Source organism: Kogia breviceps, chromosome 1 (genome assembly GCF_026419965.1).
Source record: "Kogia breviceps isolate mKogBre1 chromosome 1, mKogBre1 haplotype 1, whole genome shotgun sequence".
Lineage (NCBI taxonomy): Eukaryota > Metazoa > Chordata > Mammalia > Artiodactyla > Physeteridae > Kogia > Kogia breviceps.
In genome coordinates, this window is record NC_081310.1 from 112284802 (window position 1) to 112300034 (window position 15233).

Consider the following 15233-nt stretch of genomic DNA (forward strand, 5'->3'; position numbering starts at 1 on the left):
CCATGTAATTTTAAAAGAACTTTTTGGTCCTTGTGGCTGTTCTCCTTTTGGCCTTCGCAACAATGAAAAACACAAATCTCAGACAATTCTTCAAAGACTCCTTATTACTCTATTTCTCATCTTAGGCTTCATTTTCGCCAGCTGGTCAGGCTATGTTTTCCATGCCTTCTGTACTCAAGTTGCCCGAAGCAAACACATCAAGGACTTCAGGTGCCTATGGGCATTGATATGGCAAATGTTATTTCAATCTAGGCTACAAGAAGTAGAAGGACCATTATGAAAGTTCACTTGCCAGAGAGTTGTTACCTTAATCACATCTGGTTGATTGTTTAAACTAGTATTGTCTAATAGAAATATAAGGTGTCCATATAAGTAATTTTAAATTTAACAAAGGAAAAAAGAAACAGGTTAAAATAATTTTAATATGTTCTATCTCCCTAGAGTATCTAAAATATTATCATTTCAACATGTATCGGTATAAAGTTATTAATGAGGTATTTACATCCTTTTCTTTTTGAACCAAGTCTTTGAAATCCAGTGTGTGATTTATACTTACATCACACTCATTTCTGACTAGCTACATTTCAAGTGCTTAATAACCACATGTGGCTTGTGGCTACCGTACTGGAAGACATAGGTGTGAACTGTTAAAAGGAAAAGAGAATGGAAGTGGAAGAAAGTGAATCTATGTTGCCAACTATATTTCAGTTTCTGTGTTGTGTGGTTTTCCTTTTTTTAAGGTGTTAGCTACTTTAATATTTACCTGAGAGTGAGATGTAGTCTCTGTTCTATACTTGAGCAAACAAAGGCCCAGAAAAGTTAGATAATTTCTCCAAGTTCATTTTGCTCATAAATTCAAGAGTATGAATTCAGTCTCAGTTATGATCTCTTCCCATCTGGATTTTAATTACACTGAATTCTGAGTTGGCTGACAGGGTAGGAGGACTGTGGGTTTTTTTCTTTTTTCCTAGATTGGCCATAGCTACTCTAATAGGTTTGATCCTGAGAGATAGATAAGGTATTCAGTAAGACCCATCTGGAGATGTTTTTATATTTGTCCTGGGACCTTGTATAGTTACAACATAAATAATAGGAATAGTGTTTTTGCATTTGATTCTCAAGAGATTGACTTGTTCTATGTATTCTATGAAGAGATTAACTCCATTTTATTAGTCCACTTTGAAGAACTGAATACTAAACTATTTGGTAGCAACACTTGACTCTGAAAAGAAGGCTTTTATGAGAGGACAGGTTGGAAAGGTCACAGTTAGGAACAACCATGATAGTGAAGACAGTGATGATGATAACAGTAATTGCTGACATTTATTGAGGTCTTACTATGTGCCAGGCACCATGCTAAGCTTTTTAATACATTAGCTCATTTATTCCTCACAAAAATGCTACAAAAATGCACTGTTATTATTCCTATTACATAGACAAGAAAACGGAGTCATAAAGAATTCACATGGGATTGGGATGTGAATTCTGAGAAAAACGGTTCTGTGATCTTCTTCACTATAGGAGAGGCTGATACTCCTTGATAGAAAAACTATTTGTTTCAACTGTCTGTGCTAGAAAATAATGATTCCATCTTTGTCCAACACTAACACCCCCATGCATCACTAGTTTGCACCTCACAAGGCTTATCTTTAACTTATTCTTAACCTGCTCCTATTTTTACTGGTTTCAGTTTACCTTTTAATACTTAGCCCTGTTCCCTCTACCATTTGTGTTTTTTCCACTTCATTTGTATTTGGCCTTCCACTTTCTTGTGACTGCTTTGGGAAGGGTAACATACCTTATTCATTCCTTGGGTTGCAGTCCCCAGCTCTAGTCTCTTGTTGAAAATATGGTTGGGTCCACTTAGCTCCTTAAGAATATTCACAGCTCCTTGCACTGGCTCCTGAGTATTCTGTTTTGCCCTCTAGGCTCTTGGGCCTTTATTTTTTAAACTAGAATAATATGTAAGGAGGATATTTGGAAAAAACAGAAAGACTGGCTAGATTTGTAATGAAATAGGAAAGCAGTAACTAAAAGAAGATAAAGACAGGAATGGTGAGAAACCAAGAGAGATAAGAAAGCTTATGCAGGCCAAGTTTGATACCAAGTTAATGGGAGCTTGGAATGAAGTAGGAAAGATTTGGAAATAAGTAATTATGACATGTGAGATATTTAGAGGGAAATGAGGATGGAGAATTTTAGAATGTTTTGTTGAACATTATGAATTAAATCTCTATTGCATTTTCTTGATTTTCAGTAACATTAGATATCAAACTAACATTTTACAAATGGAACTCTGCTGGGATAGGCAGTAATAGAGGGTCAGTCTTATAATAGTTGCAGACAGATACCTTATTACCAATATTTTCGCTCTCTTCCAGGCATTAAACCTTGGTGTCACCAATGATTCTTTCTATTCCTTTTTTCTCCACTTCCAATCAATCTAATTCCTGTAGAATCTTGCATAGTTAATTAAAGCTACCTCCTAGCTTACCTCCCTACGTCCAGTCTATTCTCCCTTTCATTATATCCTGCACTGTAGTTATCATGACATTCCACTATTTCTAAGGATGTCTCAGTCCCTGTTCTAGACGTCAGTGGAAATAGACTCACTTAACTCTAGGCCAGTTTTGAATCCTTTCTGGCTTCACAATAAGACCTCTTGATTTGGAAGTGAAGTATGAACTAATATAAACTAATGTTTGAGATTTGGACAGTGTCTCTCTAAATAAAGAGAAAAGTCTTCTTTGCCTGCTGTTCTAGAAGCAATCATGCAGCATATAGAGAGTTGAGGACATTAGAAGACGTAGAGTTGCTTCCTCAATTTTTGAGAATTTTCATATTGTGTTAAACAGAAAACTAATTACAGAAACAACTTCCTTTATATTTATCTGTTTGATCATCATTTATTGACTGTCTACTGTGTGCCAGGAATTATGCAGGATACAGAGATGAATAAGATATGTCCAGGATTATTTGCATGTCCACTTCTAGAAATCTGACTGAACCTTACTTTTTGATTCTTCTTCATGACTTGAACAAGATTACTCTTAACATTAAGATTACTCTTAATATTGGACTCAACTTGATCCTTTTGTTTTCTCAAGAAAGGACTCTGGAAAACCAGTGAAGAAAGCTGTGTATGAGATACCTGCTATAAAAACCACAAACGACTTTCTGTTTTCCAGTTAATCAAACCCAAACACTTCTACCTGGCTTTCAGTGCTCTCTAAAATCAATTTCACGTGGTACGTTCAAAGTTATCTTCCACTACCTTACAGCTCATGCCTTGGCCTATCAAACATTAGGTTCATTTTCGTCTTTACAGATACTTAACTTGCATAGGTTCCATGACATATCTGAACCTTAGTTTCTTCATCTGTAAAATAGAATAATACTTGACTCATATGGAATTGTTAGGATTAAATGAGATGACAAATATAAAGCCCCTCTCACAATTCCTAACCATAAAAGGTGTTCAGGGATCATTGATCCCTTCTCCATTCCAAAAAGAGAATGTCTTTTTCACCTATGCAAACCTGAGACATCTTTGAAAGCTAGCACTCTGCCTCCTCTAAATCCTTCATAATGACTTTATAACTTTTATACCTTTCTTTAACAATACATTTTTGCACATATTTTCTGAAAACTAGACAATTCATTTTTATTTAACCTACCCAAATAAAAGCCCTCTATAATAAAATGTTTCTTTTCAAAATGATACATCTTTCCAATTTTGTCTTGCTGCTACATTACAGCTGATAAGGAAGAATCAACCTTATTATAAGCTAATCTATAACATCAACATAATGCTTGGAACATGAGAAATGCTTAATAATTTTTGTCATTTAACTTGTTTTGGTTCCTGATAGTGGCTCTGGTAAACTAACAGCCACTCCAGCCTTACAAATCAATGACGATTATGTTTATTGTTGGTAATACACCAAGAGAGTTATGTATCTGTTGATGTGAATAAAATATATTCACATTATAATGAAATAGTGGTTATTATAAATGTAATAAATATTGATATATCAATTTAGTTCATAGATATGAATATGGTATGAACCATGTACATATATGGTATGAACTTGGGCAAGAAAACTGGATTTAGACAAAATATATTTCAAGGTTGGAAATGCTGAGAATAGAGCATCTTAGTGAAAAGAAAAGAAAATGAAAAGAAGGAATAGGAAGGAAGAAAGAAGAGTTGTTTTAGTGTAGAGAGCCCTAAAATACACTACCTGTGTCCCAGACAGTGGCAAGACCAGGTTTTAAGAGCCTAGAGCCTATGCAGTTCTGGAACCCTCTTTTAAAAAGAGAAATGCAAAAAATGTAAACACAAAATTAGGTACAAGGCCTGAGAAGCAGCTTGTGTATTTGAGTGGCTCTGAGGTATAAGCTTCATTAGTTTCTTAAGAATCAACCTCTGGGCCCAGGTAGAATTTTCTGGATCTTTGTAATTAGGACAGCCATTTAAGCAGTAGCACAATAAACAAAAACCACTTCCCTCTTTTCCAGCAAAATATGTGCACTTTCTTTTCATCCACCAGTTTCCACCTTACACATTTTACATTCTTTCAAGGATTTGCATTACTGAGGCACTTCCATGCCTGTTTTTTTTTAAATTACAACCACCTCACTTGCAGCTTCTTCCTTCCTAATTTTATTTAGTTTTCCATAATTGTCCAAGAATAAATAAAACTCTTGGTATTTAGCTACTCCTGTAAACTCAGAAGGATGCTGTGGGTTGGATAAGTAATACAAGATGGGATAAGGAAGAGAGATCTTCAGCTCTAAAGCCACTAGGAGAAATACTGCTGTGACTGATGGAGAAAAATGAAGATCAAATGAACACCAGGAAAGGACTGGAACATAATTGCAGCTTATGCCATTTGTCTATGTCCTCCAGCCTCACCAGAAGTCCCAGTAACTGTATCAATCACACACACAGGCATACTGCACTTGGAGTTGGACTCTTTGTTTTTTTTTTGGTTTTATTCTTTTTTTACACAGTGTATTACATCAAACAAATTCCATCTACAACTTAGGGAGTTAGGAAGTTCTTTAAGCTTGGTAATCTGTTTGATCCCAAATAACCAACCTATGGGCAAATCCCTCCCATCTTATTCCATACTTTACTTAATTTATCTTGTTTCCTCCCTGGCTTCCTGTTTTTCTGCTTTCCTTATTTGCTTTTGATCCATAAACTTCTATTGCACATTTATTATGTACCAGCTCTTCTCATAGAATTCTAGTGGAGGAGACATAAAATAAACAATTGGAATTAATATGATGAATCGTGTATGATAATGCATATGGTCCTCTGTATATACACATATACTCATAGGTTGGTACAGTTGACTCAAGAGGTGTGAATATGAGTGAGTAAAAAATAAAAAATACAGAGGCCAAATCTTGAAAGATCTTACAAGCTATGCTAAGGAATTTGCATTGTATTCCTGAAGGTAATGGGAAGTCTGTTAAAGAGCTTTAAGAGGGGATGTGATACAGTTAGGTTTGGATTTTAGAAAGATTACTGTAGCAGCTATGTAGAGAATAGATTATAAAAGGACAATATAATATGAAGAGAGAGCATTTAAGAAGCTATTACATGGTTCTGAAGAACCTAGGGGCAGGACAGGAATAAAGACGCAGACATAGAGAATGGACTTGAGGACATGGGAAGGGGGAAAGGTAAGCTGGGATGAAGTGAAAGAGTGGCATTGACATATACACACTACCAAATGTAAAATAGATAGCTAGTGAGAAACAGCCACATAGCACAGGGAGATCATCTTGGTGCTTTGTGTCCAACTAGAGGGGTGGGTTAGGGAGGGTGGGAGGGAAATGCAAGAGGGAGGAGATATGGGGATATATGTATACATATAGCTGATTCACTTTGTTATAAAGCAGAAACTAACACAACATTGTAAAGCAATTATACTCTAATAAAGGTGTTTAAAAAATAAAGAAGCTATTACAGTAATTCAGGAGAAGAATATTTTTTAAATATTTAAAATATTTTAAAAAACTAAGGACAGCATTGGCAGTGTGAACAAAGCTGTGGTGATGAGTTGCATGTAGAGAACTTGGCTGGTGAACAGATTGAAGAAAAAAATAAAATAAAATGATTCCCACGTTTCCCACTTGGAAAATAGAAGAATTTGGTGTCATTCTCAGTGTCAAGGAATACAGGGGGAGGAGCATGTTTAATGCTAGCTACTAATTATTGAGCACTCATTGCCTGCCAAGGAGATGCTAAACCCTTAACATGCATTATGTAATTTTATCTCAGGTTAACATCATGGAGTACATATTATTATATAAATTTAAAGAAGGAGAAATCAAGGCTCAAGAAACATCAAGTAGCTTGTCCAAAATTACATAATAGTTAAATGGTAGAGCTGGAATTCAAACCTAGGCAGATCTAACCCAGATCTGCCTTGGCTCTTAATAAACAATACACCAGTGTTTATCAAAGTGTGGTCTAGAGAGGATCTGCAACCCACTCTATTGAAAAAGAATTCCTGATGAGTAGGGACTGCACTCACCAGGTATTTCTTATACAACTTAAAATTTATATGCCATTGCATACATAGTATATATTATGACTTGGTGGAAGGAGAATGACAATTTCACTTTAAAAAAAAAATAAAAATAGAACTACCATATGACCCAAAAATGCCACTACTGGGCATATACCCAGAGAAAACCATAATTCAAAAAAACACAGGCACCCCAATGTTCATTGCAGCACTATTTACCATAGCCAGGACACGGAAGCAACCTATATGTCCATCAACAGAGGAATGGATAAAGAAGACATGGTATGTATATACAATGGAATATTACTCAGCCATAAAAAGGAACTAAATTGGGTCTTTTGTAGAGACATGGATGGACCTAAAGACTGTCATACAGAGTGAAGTAAGTCAGAAAAACAAATATCGTTTATTAACATACATATGTGGAATCTGAAAAAATTTGTAGAGAGACACAAATGTAGAGAACAAACATATAGATACCAAAGGGAAAGTGGGGAGGATGAATTGGGAGATTGGGATTGACATATATACACTATTGATACTATGTATAAAATAGATAACTAATGAGAACCTACTTTATAGCTCAAGGAACTCTACTCAATGCTCTGTAGTAACCTAAATGAGAAAGAAATCCAAAAAAGAGGGGGTATATGTATATGTATAGCTGATTTACTTTGCTGTACAATATAAACTAACACAATATTGTAAAGCAACTATGTGTCAATAAAAATAACACTAATAAGATAATAGGATAATAACTCTACTACAAGATTGCATTAATTTGAATATTAAAAACATTATATTTAAAATCTGAAAAAAAAAACATGGAGATTTTAGTGTATGAAGAGTACTACCTGGATTACCATACGGGTGGAGAGCAGCAAATATTTTCAGACTGGGATTTGATGCTGGGACAGTTTAATTCACAATTCTCAGCCTTGATAAGGCTAGTGGTGCTGCAACCACTGCAGGGTGGTTTGGATGAAGTATCATATGCAGGAAGGGTGGTGGAGTAGAATAAATTATTACCCAGCTGAGCCCCCCAGACCCCTCCTCCTTCGTACTCTTGTTCAGTGGGCTTTTTTTTTTTTTTTTTTTTTTTTGTGGTACGTGGGCCTCTCACTGTTGTGGCCTCTCCCGTTGCGGAGCACAGGCTCCAGACGCGCAGGCTCAGCGGCCATGGTTCAAGGGACCAGCCGCTCCGCGGCCTGTGGGATCTTCCCGGACCGGGGCACGAACCCGTGTCCCCTGCATCGGCAGGCGGATTCTCAACCACTGCGCCACCAGGGAAGCCCCCGTCTTTATTCTTTTTTTTTTTTTTTTTTTTTTTTTTTTTTGTGGCACGCGGGCCTCTCGCCGTTGTGGCCTCTCCCGTTGCGGAGCACAGGCTCCGGACGCGCAGGCCCAGCGGCCATGGCTCACGGGCCCAGCCGCTCCGCGGCATGTGGGATCTTCCCGGACCGGGGCACGAACCCGTGTACCCCGCATCGGCAGGCGGATTCTCAACCACTGCGCCACCAGGGAAGCCCCCCCGTCTTTATTCTTGAGTAAAAAAGTCCACACACGGTTAGTGTTTTCAGCAAGCAGATGGAAACAAGCAACAGCTTCAGTCAGTCCTTAAGCCTGTGTCTGTGGCAGGGAGGAATCTTTGTGATGAGCAAGGGGTTCCATTAGAAAATGGAGTAGTAGGTTTTTAACTTCAGAGCTACAAAAACAAAATTCTGTATTCTGTCATTCTTACAGTGGCCGTATTTCCCAAACTAAAAGTTGTGATTCATGCTCTGACAAATACATAGGTACTTTTGTAACACCAGTTTCAGAATATTTTAGTTGGGTCAGTCCCATAATATTCAGGCTATGTTGTTACCATGTATATGCCCTACATTGGGACCCAACATGCCAATCAATAGGGCAGGTTACAACGTGAGATTGCAGTGCCATTTGAAGAGATTGCTGCCCTTTGTTTCCAAAGATACAATGGACAACTGGAAACACACTGCTTTATGGGCCTTTCTCATCTGAGGGTATATAGAGTCTATGCCCATAGCAGTGGTCATCAAGGCTTGTCAATATTGGTGGCACTGATATTTATCTTTCAGATTTCTGGGAAAGATACCCACTATCTTGGATTGTTCTTACCTCTGGGTCTGATTTCTCTCTGTTCTCCCTTATGTCAGTAACAAAGTTGTAAGGCCTGAAGAGGGCACCTCAGCATGACTAATTAAACATCAGCTCCCATACTCAGAGTAGTCTGAGTTTCACCCGAAAATTCATAAAGGATGGGCCTTTCCCCTTTATTAGAGCCAAGAAAAAATCTAGAAGTTCCAAGACCAAGAAGTTCCAAGAAAGGACTGGGAGTGGAGGGCCCTCCAACCAAAAATTACCCCTCTGATATAAAGAGGTCAATCACCAGCCTCCCAGAAACTGTCCTGCTTGGTTGGCTCCCAATGAGCTGTATTTAAAGAGGAGAAAAAGCCATCTCCTGAAGGCGATAGCCCAGCCTAGCAGCTAAAGCATGTTGCTCATGGTCTGTCTGTCTGAGAGGTGAGTAGTGGGTTGTGCTACTAGTTTCTTCATCCTTCGAAAGCCTTGCACTGGCAAAGCCATAGTGATGTCCATTTCAAAGTCACAGTGGCAACAGGTCTGGAGTGCTATCTCAGAATGCAGTTTCTGCTCGCCTTGCCTTTGTGTCTTTTTTTTTTCCTTACTGTCCCTTACCAATAAAACAAGCAAGGATGAGCCGGATGCAAATGATTGGGAGGCAGCTCTGTCTCAGTGTTTTTTTCACAATCTATGTTAAGTGTTAACTCAGATGCTTCTCACAGCCACTTGTAAGTTACATGCCTGCTTGGCATGTAACTTACAAGTTTGTAACAGATCTCCCATGAGAATTCCCTATAGTTCCAACTGTCCTTACCAATATTTTGCCAATAGGTACAGCTTGGAAAAACAAGTTCACAATGGTAGGAACCACAAGTATTACACTATATACTGCTTATATAGGATTTTCTTTTTTAACTCTGAAGGATCTAGCAGATCTTAGGTGAAAGGATGTTCTTCTCAAAGTGTCACTTACCAGAAGGAAGACACTTCTGTCCATAGAAGCAGTAGGAACATATCTAAAATTTTATTTATCCCTCTAAGTTCTGAAAGGACATTAAAGAAGAATAATAACATTGCACTTTGGCTACAAAGTGCTAATTAATAACTAACTTCAGTTCTCCCAGTGGTAAAATATTACATTATTTTTTAAATGAAATTAAACATCACAATCTTCTTCTAATTGTTATAGAAATATTTAGCAGCAATATCTGTTTAATTATTTAGGCATCTCTTAATGGTATAAATATTATCAGCACAGTCATAAATATTTTCTGCTTTGTCCATAGACAATCAGCTAAGGATCTGTTGCTTGTAGGACTTAAATTAAGATCTATTTAAGGCTGCCTGCTGGCCACAAAATAATGCTTACATTTGCTAATGCCTGAATCTGTTAGATTTAGCAACAAGAAGTGTTCTTTGCTTTCACAAGTAGGAGGAAGTTATTTTTCTTATATAAATTTTATTGTTGCTGTTATTAGAGAGATTTAGGGTGTGGTTGAAGTAGTTGAATTAATCTAATCCCTTTAACAGCAATTGTTTTCATATTGATAATTCTCTGTAAAAACAGTGCTATACTACAGATCACACCCGTATGAAATATTTACACTAAATATTTTAGCATATAATCTCACCTCCAGCTTTCTCTTTCTAGAATGGTAAGATTTTCAGCTTTGGCGTTCTTCTTTTCCTCTTTTTTCTCTTTCACTCAGCATGCAGGGTTTCTTCTTAGGGAACCAGAATGATATTTTTTTTCCTCTGCTAATTTTCTCTCAATGTCATTATGTCTCAGTAAGTTATGTTAATGGCCATCAAATCATTAATCTCCTAAAAGAGCACGGATGCTATGAAATAAGAATAGTTCAATTTCTTGTTTGTTTGAGTTTTGGTATCTACAGTCATTTGGTGTAGATTTTCATTTGAAATGATTTATTTACTCATCAATTTCAATAAATTGTTATGCTGCTGAAATTATCACTAGGAGTAGAGTCAGATGAAGGACGAAACTGTCATTTTGGTCAACCTCTGATTATCTCCTGTGTAAACTGGGAATTGTTCTTAATCTGCTCAAATGTCATATTCTCGAGGCAAGACTTTCTCTGACCTCCCAATATAAAATTACAGTCAGGATCCTTTCTCCAACATCATTCTCCCCTTTAATTGGCTTTATGTTTCTGTATAGCAGTTGTCATCATGTACCATTATAAAGCATTATATATCTGGTTTTTTTTAGTGCATCTCTCCCCAACTAAGACGGAAGCTCTGCTAAAAGCAAGGATTTGGATTTTTCTACTGTCGTATCCTGAGAGCCAAGACAAGTACCTTAAATATAATAATACAGTCGGCAGTCAATAAATAATTATTGAATACATGAAGCTTAAACGACCAGATCAGTGCAAAGAAATGAAATTTTCCCCTTTTCCTGGCATGCATTTTGATGGCTGACAACTTGTTGTAGGTGTAAGCATTTATCCTGGTCTGGCTGTCTTCTCAGCCCAAGTGGAAGGGTGTCCCTCTCTGGAACAGAAGCAAACAGTGCCGGATGTGGCTATATCTTCATTAAACAACTAAAACTTCGGGTTGTGCCCTGTTGTTTGGCATCCATCCACATGTTTACAATTTTAAGAGTAATACAAAGCAGAGAATCTCAAAGAATGCTCTCCAGGAATCTATACTTACGTGGTATATAAATAGGGGTTACTAAAACAAAAAGGGGTTCCATGGTCAAATAAGTTTCTGAAACTAGGTAGTATATGAAGCTAAGGAAGGTTCTTAATGTCAAGGCATCTCAGAGGTATGATAATGCTCATTAGGGCTCTCCAAGGCAAGAAGACCTTAGGCTGTGTTTTCCAAACTCATTTGGTCATAGGCTCTTCTGTTCTACCAGCCAACTCTTGTTTCCAAGACTAGGTTGCCTCATAGGGAACTCCATTGACTTAGGAGCTGAATGGGCCAGGTCAGGTGCAGGAAAAGTGGGTTCCGGCTCCACCCCTTACTCACTCTGTTATATGACCTTGGACAAGTTACTTAACACTTCTATGTGACTCATTTTCCTCTTCCGTAAGGTAGGGATGAAAAGGATTACCCAGGATAATGTATGTAAAGTAAGTGATCTATAAGTGCTAAATAAACGCTGGATATTGTCAACACCTTTTATCAAATGTCGAAACGAGTGCTTTTTAAATAGATATCTTCAAGCATATTTTCTAAGACAGGTTTACTAGTATTGACCCACACCCCGAGTCAGCTAGCTGTGTCTCCTTTTTTGTCACAGACCCTGTCCCCATCTGAGGAGCTCTGTGTATCTAAGCAGAAATCAGAGAAATGCTATATTTCAACAAGACTTAATACAAATGTCTGATAACTCACTTTGGTGTATCCCGCAGAGTTGATTTCCTGTGTTTCAATACCCTTGACCTCAGATGAAGATGCTTTTGTCAGGAGAAAGGTGGTAGCATCCAAGTTAATGATTGTGCAGATGGCTACATGCTGACAGATTTTGAAGTGACCATATTTTTTCCAGTAAATTTCAAATGAAGGTGTGATTTGTGTAAATCTGACCCCTTCCAGTAAAATGTGCATTTCCATATATTTAGAATTTATAAATCCTGACAGATTCCACAATATTTATAGCCCTCCATAAAAAGCCTTTGCCAGTTTGCAGAGCTCTGCATTTGGCTCTCTGGTATGCTTAGGAGAGTTTAAATAATAATAAATTTGGTGATTTATTCCACCTGGAACAGAAACTTATTTTGCCCCCATTGGCTCACTATGAGGGGGATACTATAAATAGTGCCACAGATGCTGGGATCAGGAATAGGGAATTGAAATTCAAGAGAGAACAGAAACATTTCCATTATCACTGATGCCTTGAATGTATTTTTAAAACATTTCTGGTCCTCAAATAATGTACCTTCTCCCCTTTCTCCTACCCCATCTCAATTACACTCAGACCCCCAAACCTGTTGCCAGCTTTAGGATTCAGTTGCATTAATGGAAAAGAGAGAGTGAAAGTATTAGCTGACTAGGCAGGAGGAAGTTGCCTCCAGGGAGGCCAAAGCAAGTCTCCAATGTTCGTCTTACATTTCACAGGAGTCAGCTGGTAACTGAGCATTAATGTCTGAAGTGTAAATTCATTATTTGAGACCCAGCTCATGCATCCTGCAGATATGATGAAAAGGTCTCAGTTCATGAAAAAGAAAAAAGAAAAAATCTAGTTGTAATTACAAGAGAAAGCCTAAGGACAATGTCAGAGGATCGATTCTTTCACCCATTCATGCTTATAATTACCCAGGACGGGGTAATAGAGAAATACCTGAATAGTTGACTCCAAATGATACCGTTTTTTGAAACACAAAATAAACCAAAATTGGGAAGCCAACTCTTTGCCATAGAATCAGTCTACCAATGAAACCTGGGAGCAGCCATTTCGTTTCTCATAAGTGGTGTTATAACTTGTTGTGATATATGACAAGGAGACTTCTTTTCAGCTTCTTGTTAGAGTGGACTGTGAAGGAATTTCCCTTTGTGTGAGGGAAAATAATAATAATGGCTAACGTCCACAGAGAGCTGACCGTGGGCCGGCACAGAGTAATACATCAAGTGGCTGTGACTCTTTGCAAAAACCTTCTAATTAAGTACTGGATTTTCCTGTCCTGATAAGTTGGAGCACACCCCCACCCAAAGTCTTTCCTGAGCAATCCTCTTTGCCTCTAGCTAATAGGATGGCAGAAGTTGGGACCAAGCCTCAGAGCCTGTAGTGTACCACATTTTAATGATTTGTGGTGAACAAAGTAAATGCTTTAAAAGCAAGCTTTATGAAGCAGGGACCCAGTTAAGCATGATGGATTTGAGGTGAAGCAAAAAGAAGCTGGATGTCATATGGGGGTATTGTTTCCCAAACAGGACACAGGTATCGACGGTTCATTGCTAATTCTAAAGCTTTACTTGAAAAATGACTTCTTAAAAAATTGTGCTCTTGAGGAATGTCCTTGAGGCATGGAGGAATTTCCTTGCTTTTCTATAACATCTTTCTAAGAGGATGCGGAGGTATTGAGCTGTTAGACAGTTGCTCAGTGTCTTTGTGCTTCTGAGATCACATTACGGGTCTAACACATATGGGATAAATAAACTGTTTTCATTTCTTAAAGACCACGGAAGGAAATAAGACAAGAAAATTACCATATTGCCTCTTTTTTTTTTTTTTTAAAAGCTATTAAAGAGGAGAATCCAGTTAAGGCAAATAAAAATGATTACTGCAAACAGGTTGTTGTTGGTTTTTTTTTCTTTTTCTCCTAGCCTCCCACTCAGCAACAGCAATATGGCAAGACTTGTGTCAAACCAGTGTTTTGATGCACCCTCTTTTGTTCTTCTTCCATAGGGCAACCCCTACATGTGCAATAATGAGTGTGATGCAAGTACCCCGGAGCTGGCACATCCACCTGAGCTGATGTTTGATTTTGAAGGAAGACATCCCTCTACATTTTGGCAGTCTGCTACTTGGAAAGAGTATCCCAAGCCTCTCCAGGTTAACATCACTCTGTCTTGGAGTAAAACTATTGAGCTCACAGACAACATAGTCATTACCTTTGAATCAGGGCGTCCAGACCAAATGATCCTGGAGAAATCTCTTGATTATGGACGAACATGGCAGCCCTATCAGTATTATGCCACAGACTGCTTAGATGCTTTTCACATGGATCCTAAATCCGTGAAGGATTTATCACAGCATACGGTCTTAGAAATCATTTGCACCGAAGAGTACTCCACAGGGTATATGACAAATAGCAAAATAATCCACTTTGAAATCAAAGATAGGTTCGCGTTTTTTGCCGGACCTTGGCTACGCAATATGGCTTCCCTCTACGGACAACTGGATACAACCAAGAAACTCAGAGATTTCTTTACTGTCACAGACCTGAGGATAAGGCTTTTGAGACCTGCCGTTGGGGAAATATTTGTAGATGAGCTACACTTGGCACGCTACTTTTACGCCATCTCAGACATAAAGGTTCACGGAAGGTAAGAAAACAACTGTCTGACTTGAATGAGAATGGGTGTGTCCAAAGAAAAAGCCAGTTTGCTGCTCCTGCATCTGTAGAGCGACATTTGTCCCTTTCTATTATAACATTTTCTCAGGAACGCCAGTCTAGAGGTAGGTCCTGAGGCGTTTGAGACCCTTCTAACTCAGCAGTAATTTGTGATCCCACACTTGCTGTCACTGAACCTGAACCTGGCAGGATTTCTTAGAATTTAAACCAAAGGCCAAAAAAAAAGCATCTTACTTGAGAACAAGGAACTCCCTAGGTCAGGGGGTGGTTTAAGTCTTTAAGGTAACGAAGCCAAGGGAACAAAGCCAGCTGCTCTGTAAAAGGGACTGAAAAACAAAAAATACATCTTACTATTGTTTTTGAATGCAAGATTTTTAGCTTGGTTCAACTCTCTGTTTATGTTTTGTTATATCATACTAAAAAAGTTCCAGAAATGAAAGTTATGTCTCTTGACATTTATTAAATCAGAACCAAAAGCATTTAGGAAATACACTGCATTTGTTAAAGAGGGGCAAGCTCTACTTTTCAGGTTCTT

At 38.0% G+C, this 15233-nt stretch overlaps 1 protein-coding gene across 12 annotated transcripts in view; it reads left to right on the forward strand.

The window, feature by feature from the left end:
- The window catches only part of NTNG1 (netrin G1), a 331515-nt gene that overhangs the window by 156028 nt on the left and 160254 nt on the right, over nucleotides 1-15233 (forward strand). For all 12 annotated transcript variants that reach the window (XM_067041050.1, XM_067041013.1, XM_067041019.1 and 9 more), the window contains exon 3: nucleotides 14029-14669. In XM_067041050.1, the coding sequence (XP_066897151.1) occupies nucleotides 14029-14669 (641 nt within the window). The remainder of the gene's footprint in view (nucleotides 1-14028; nucleotides 14670-15233) is intronic.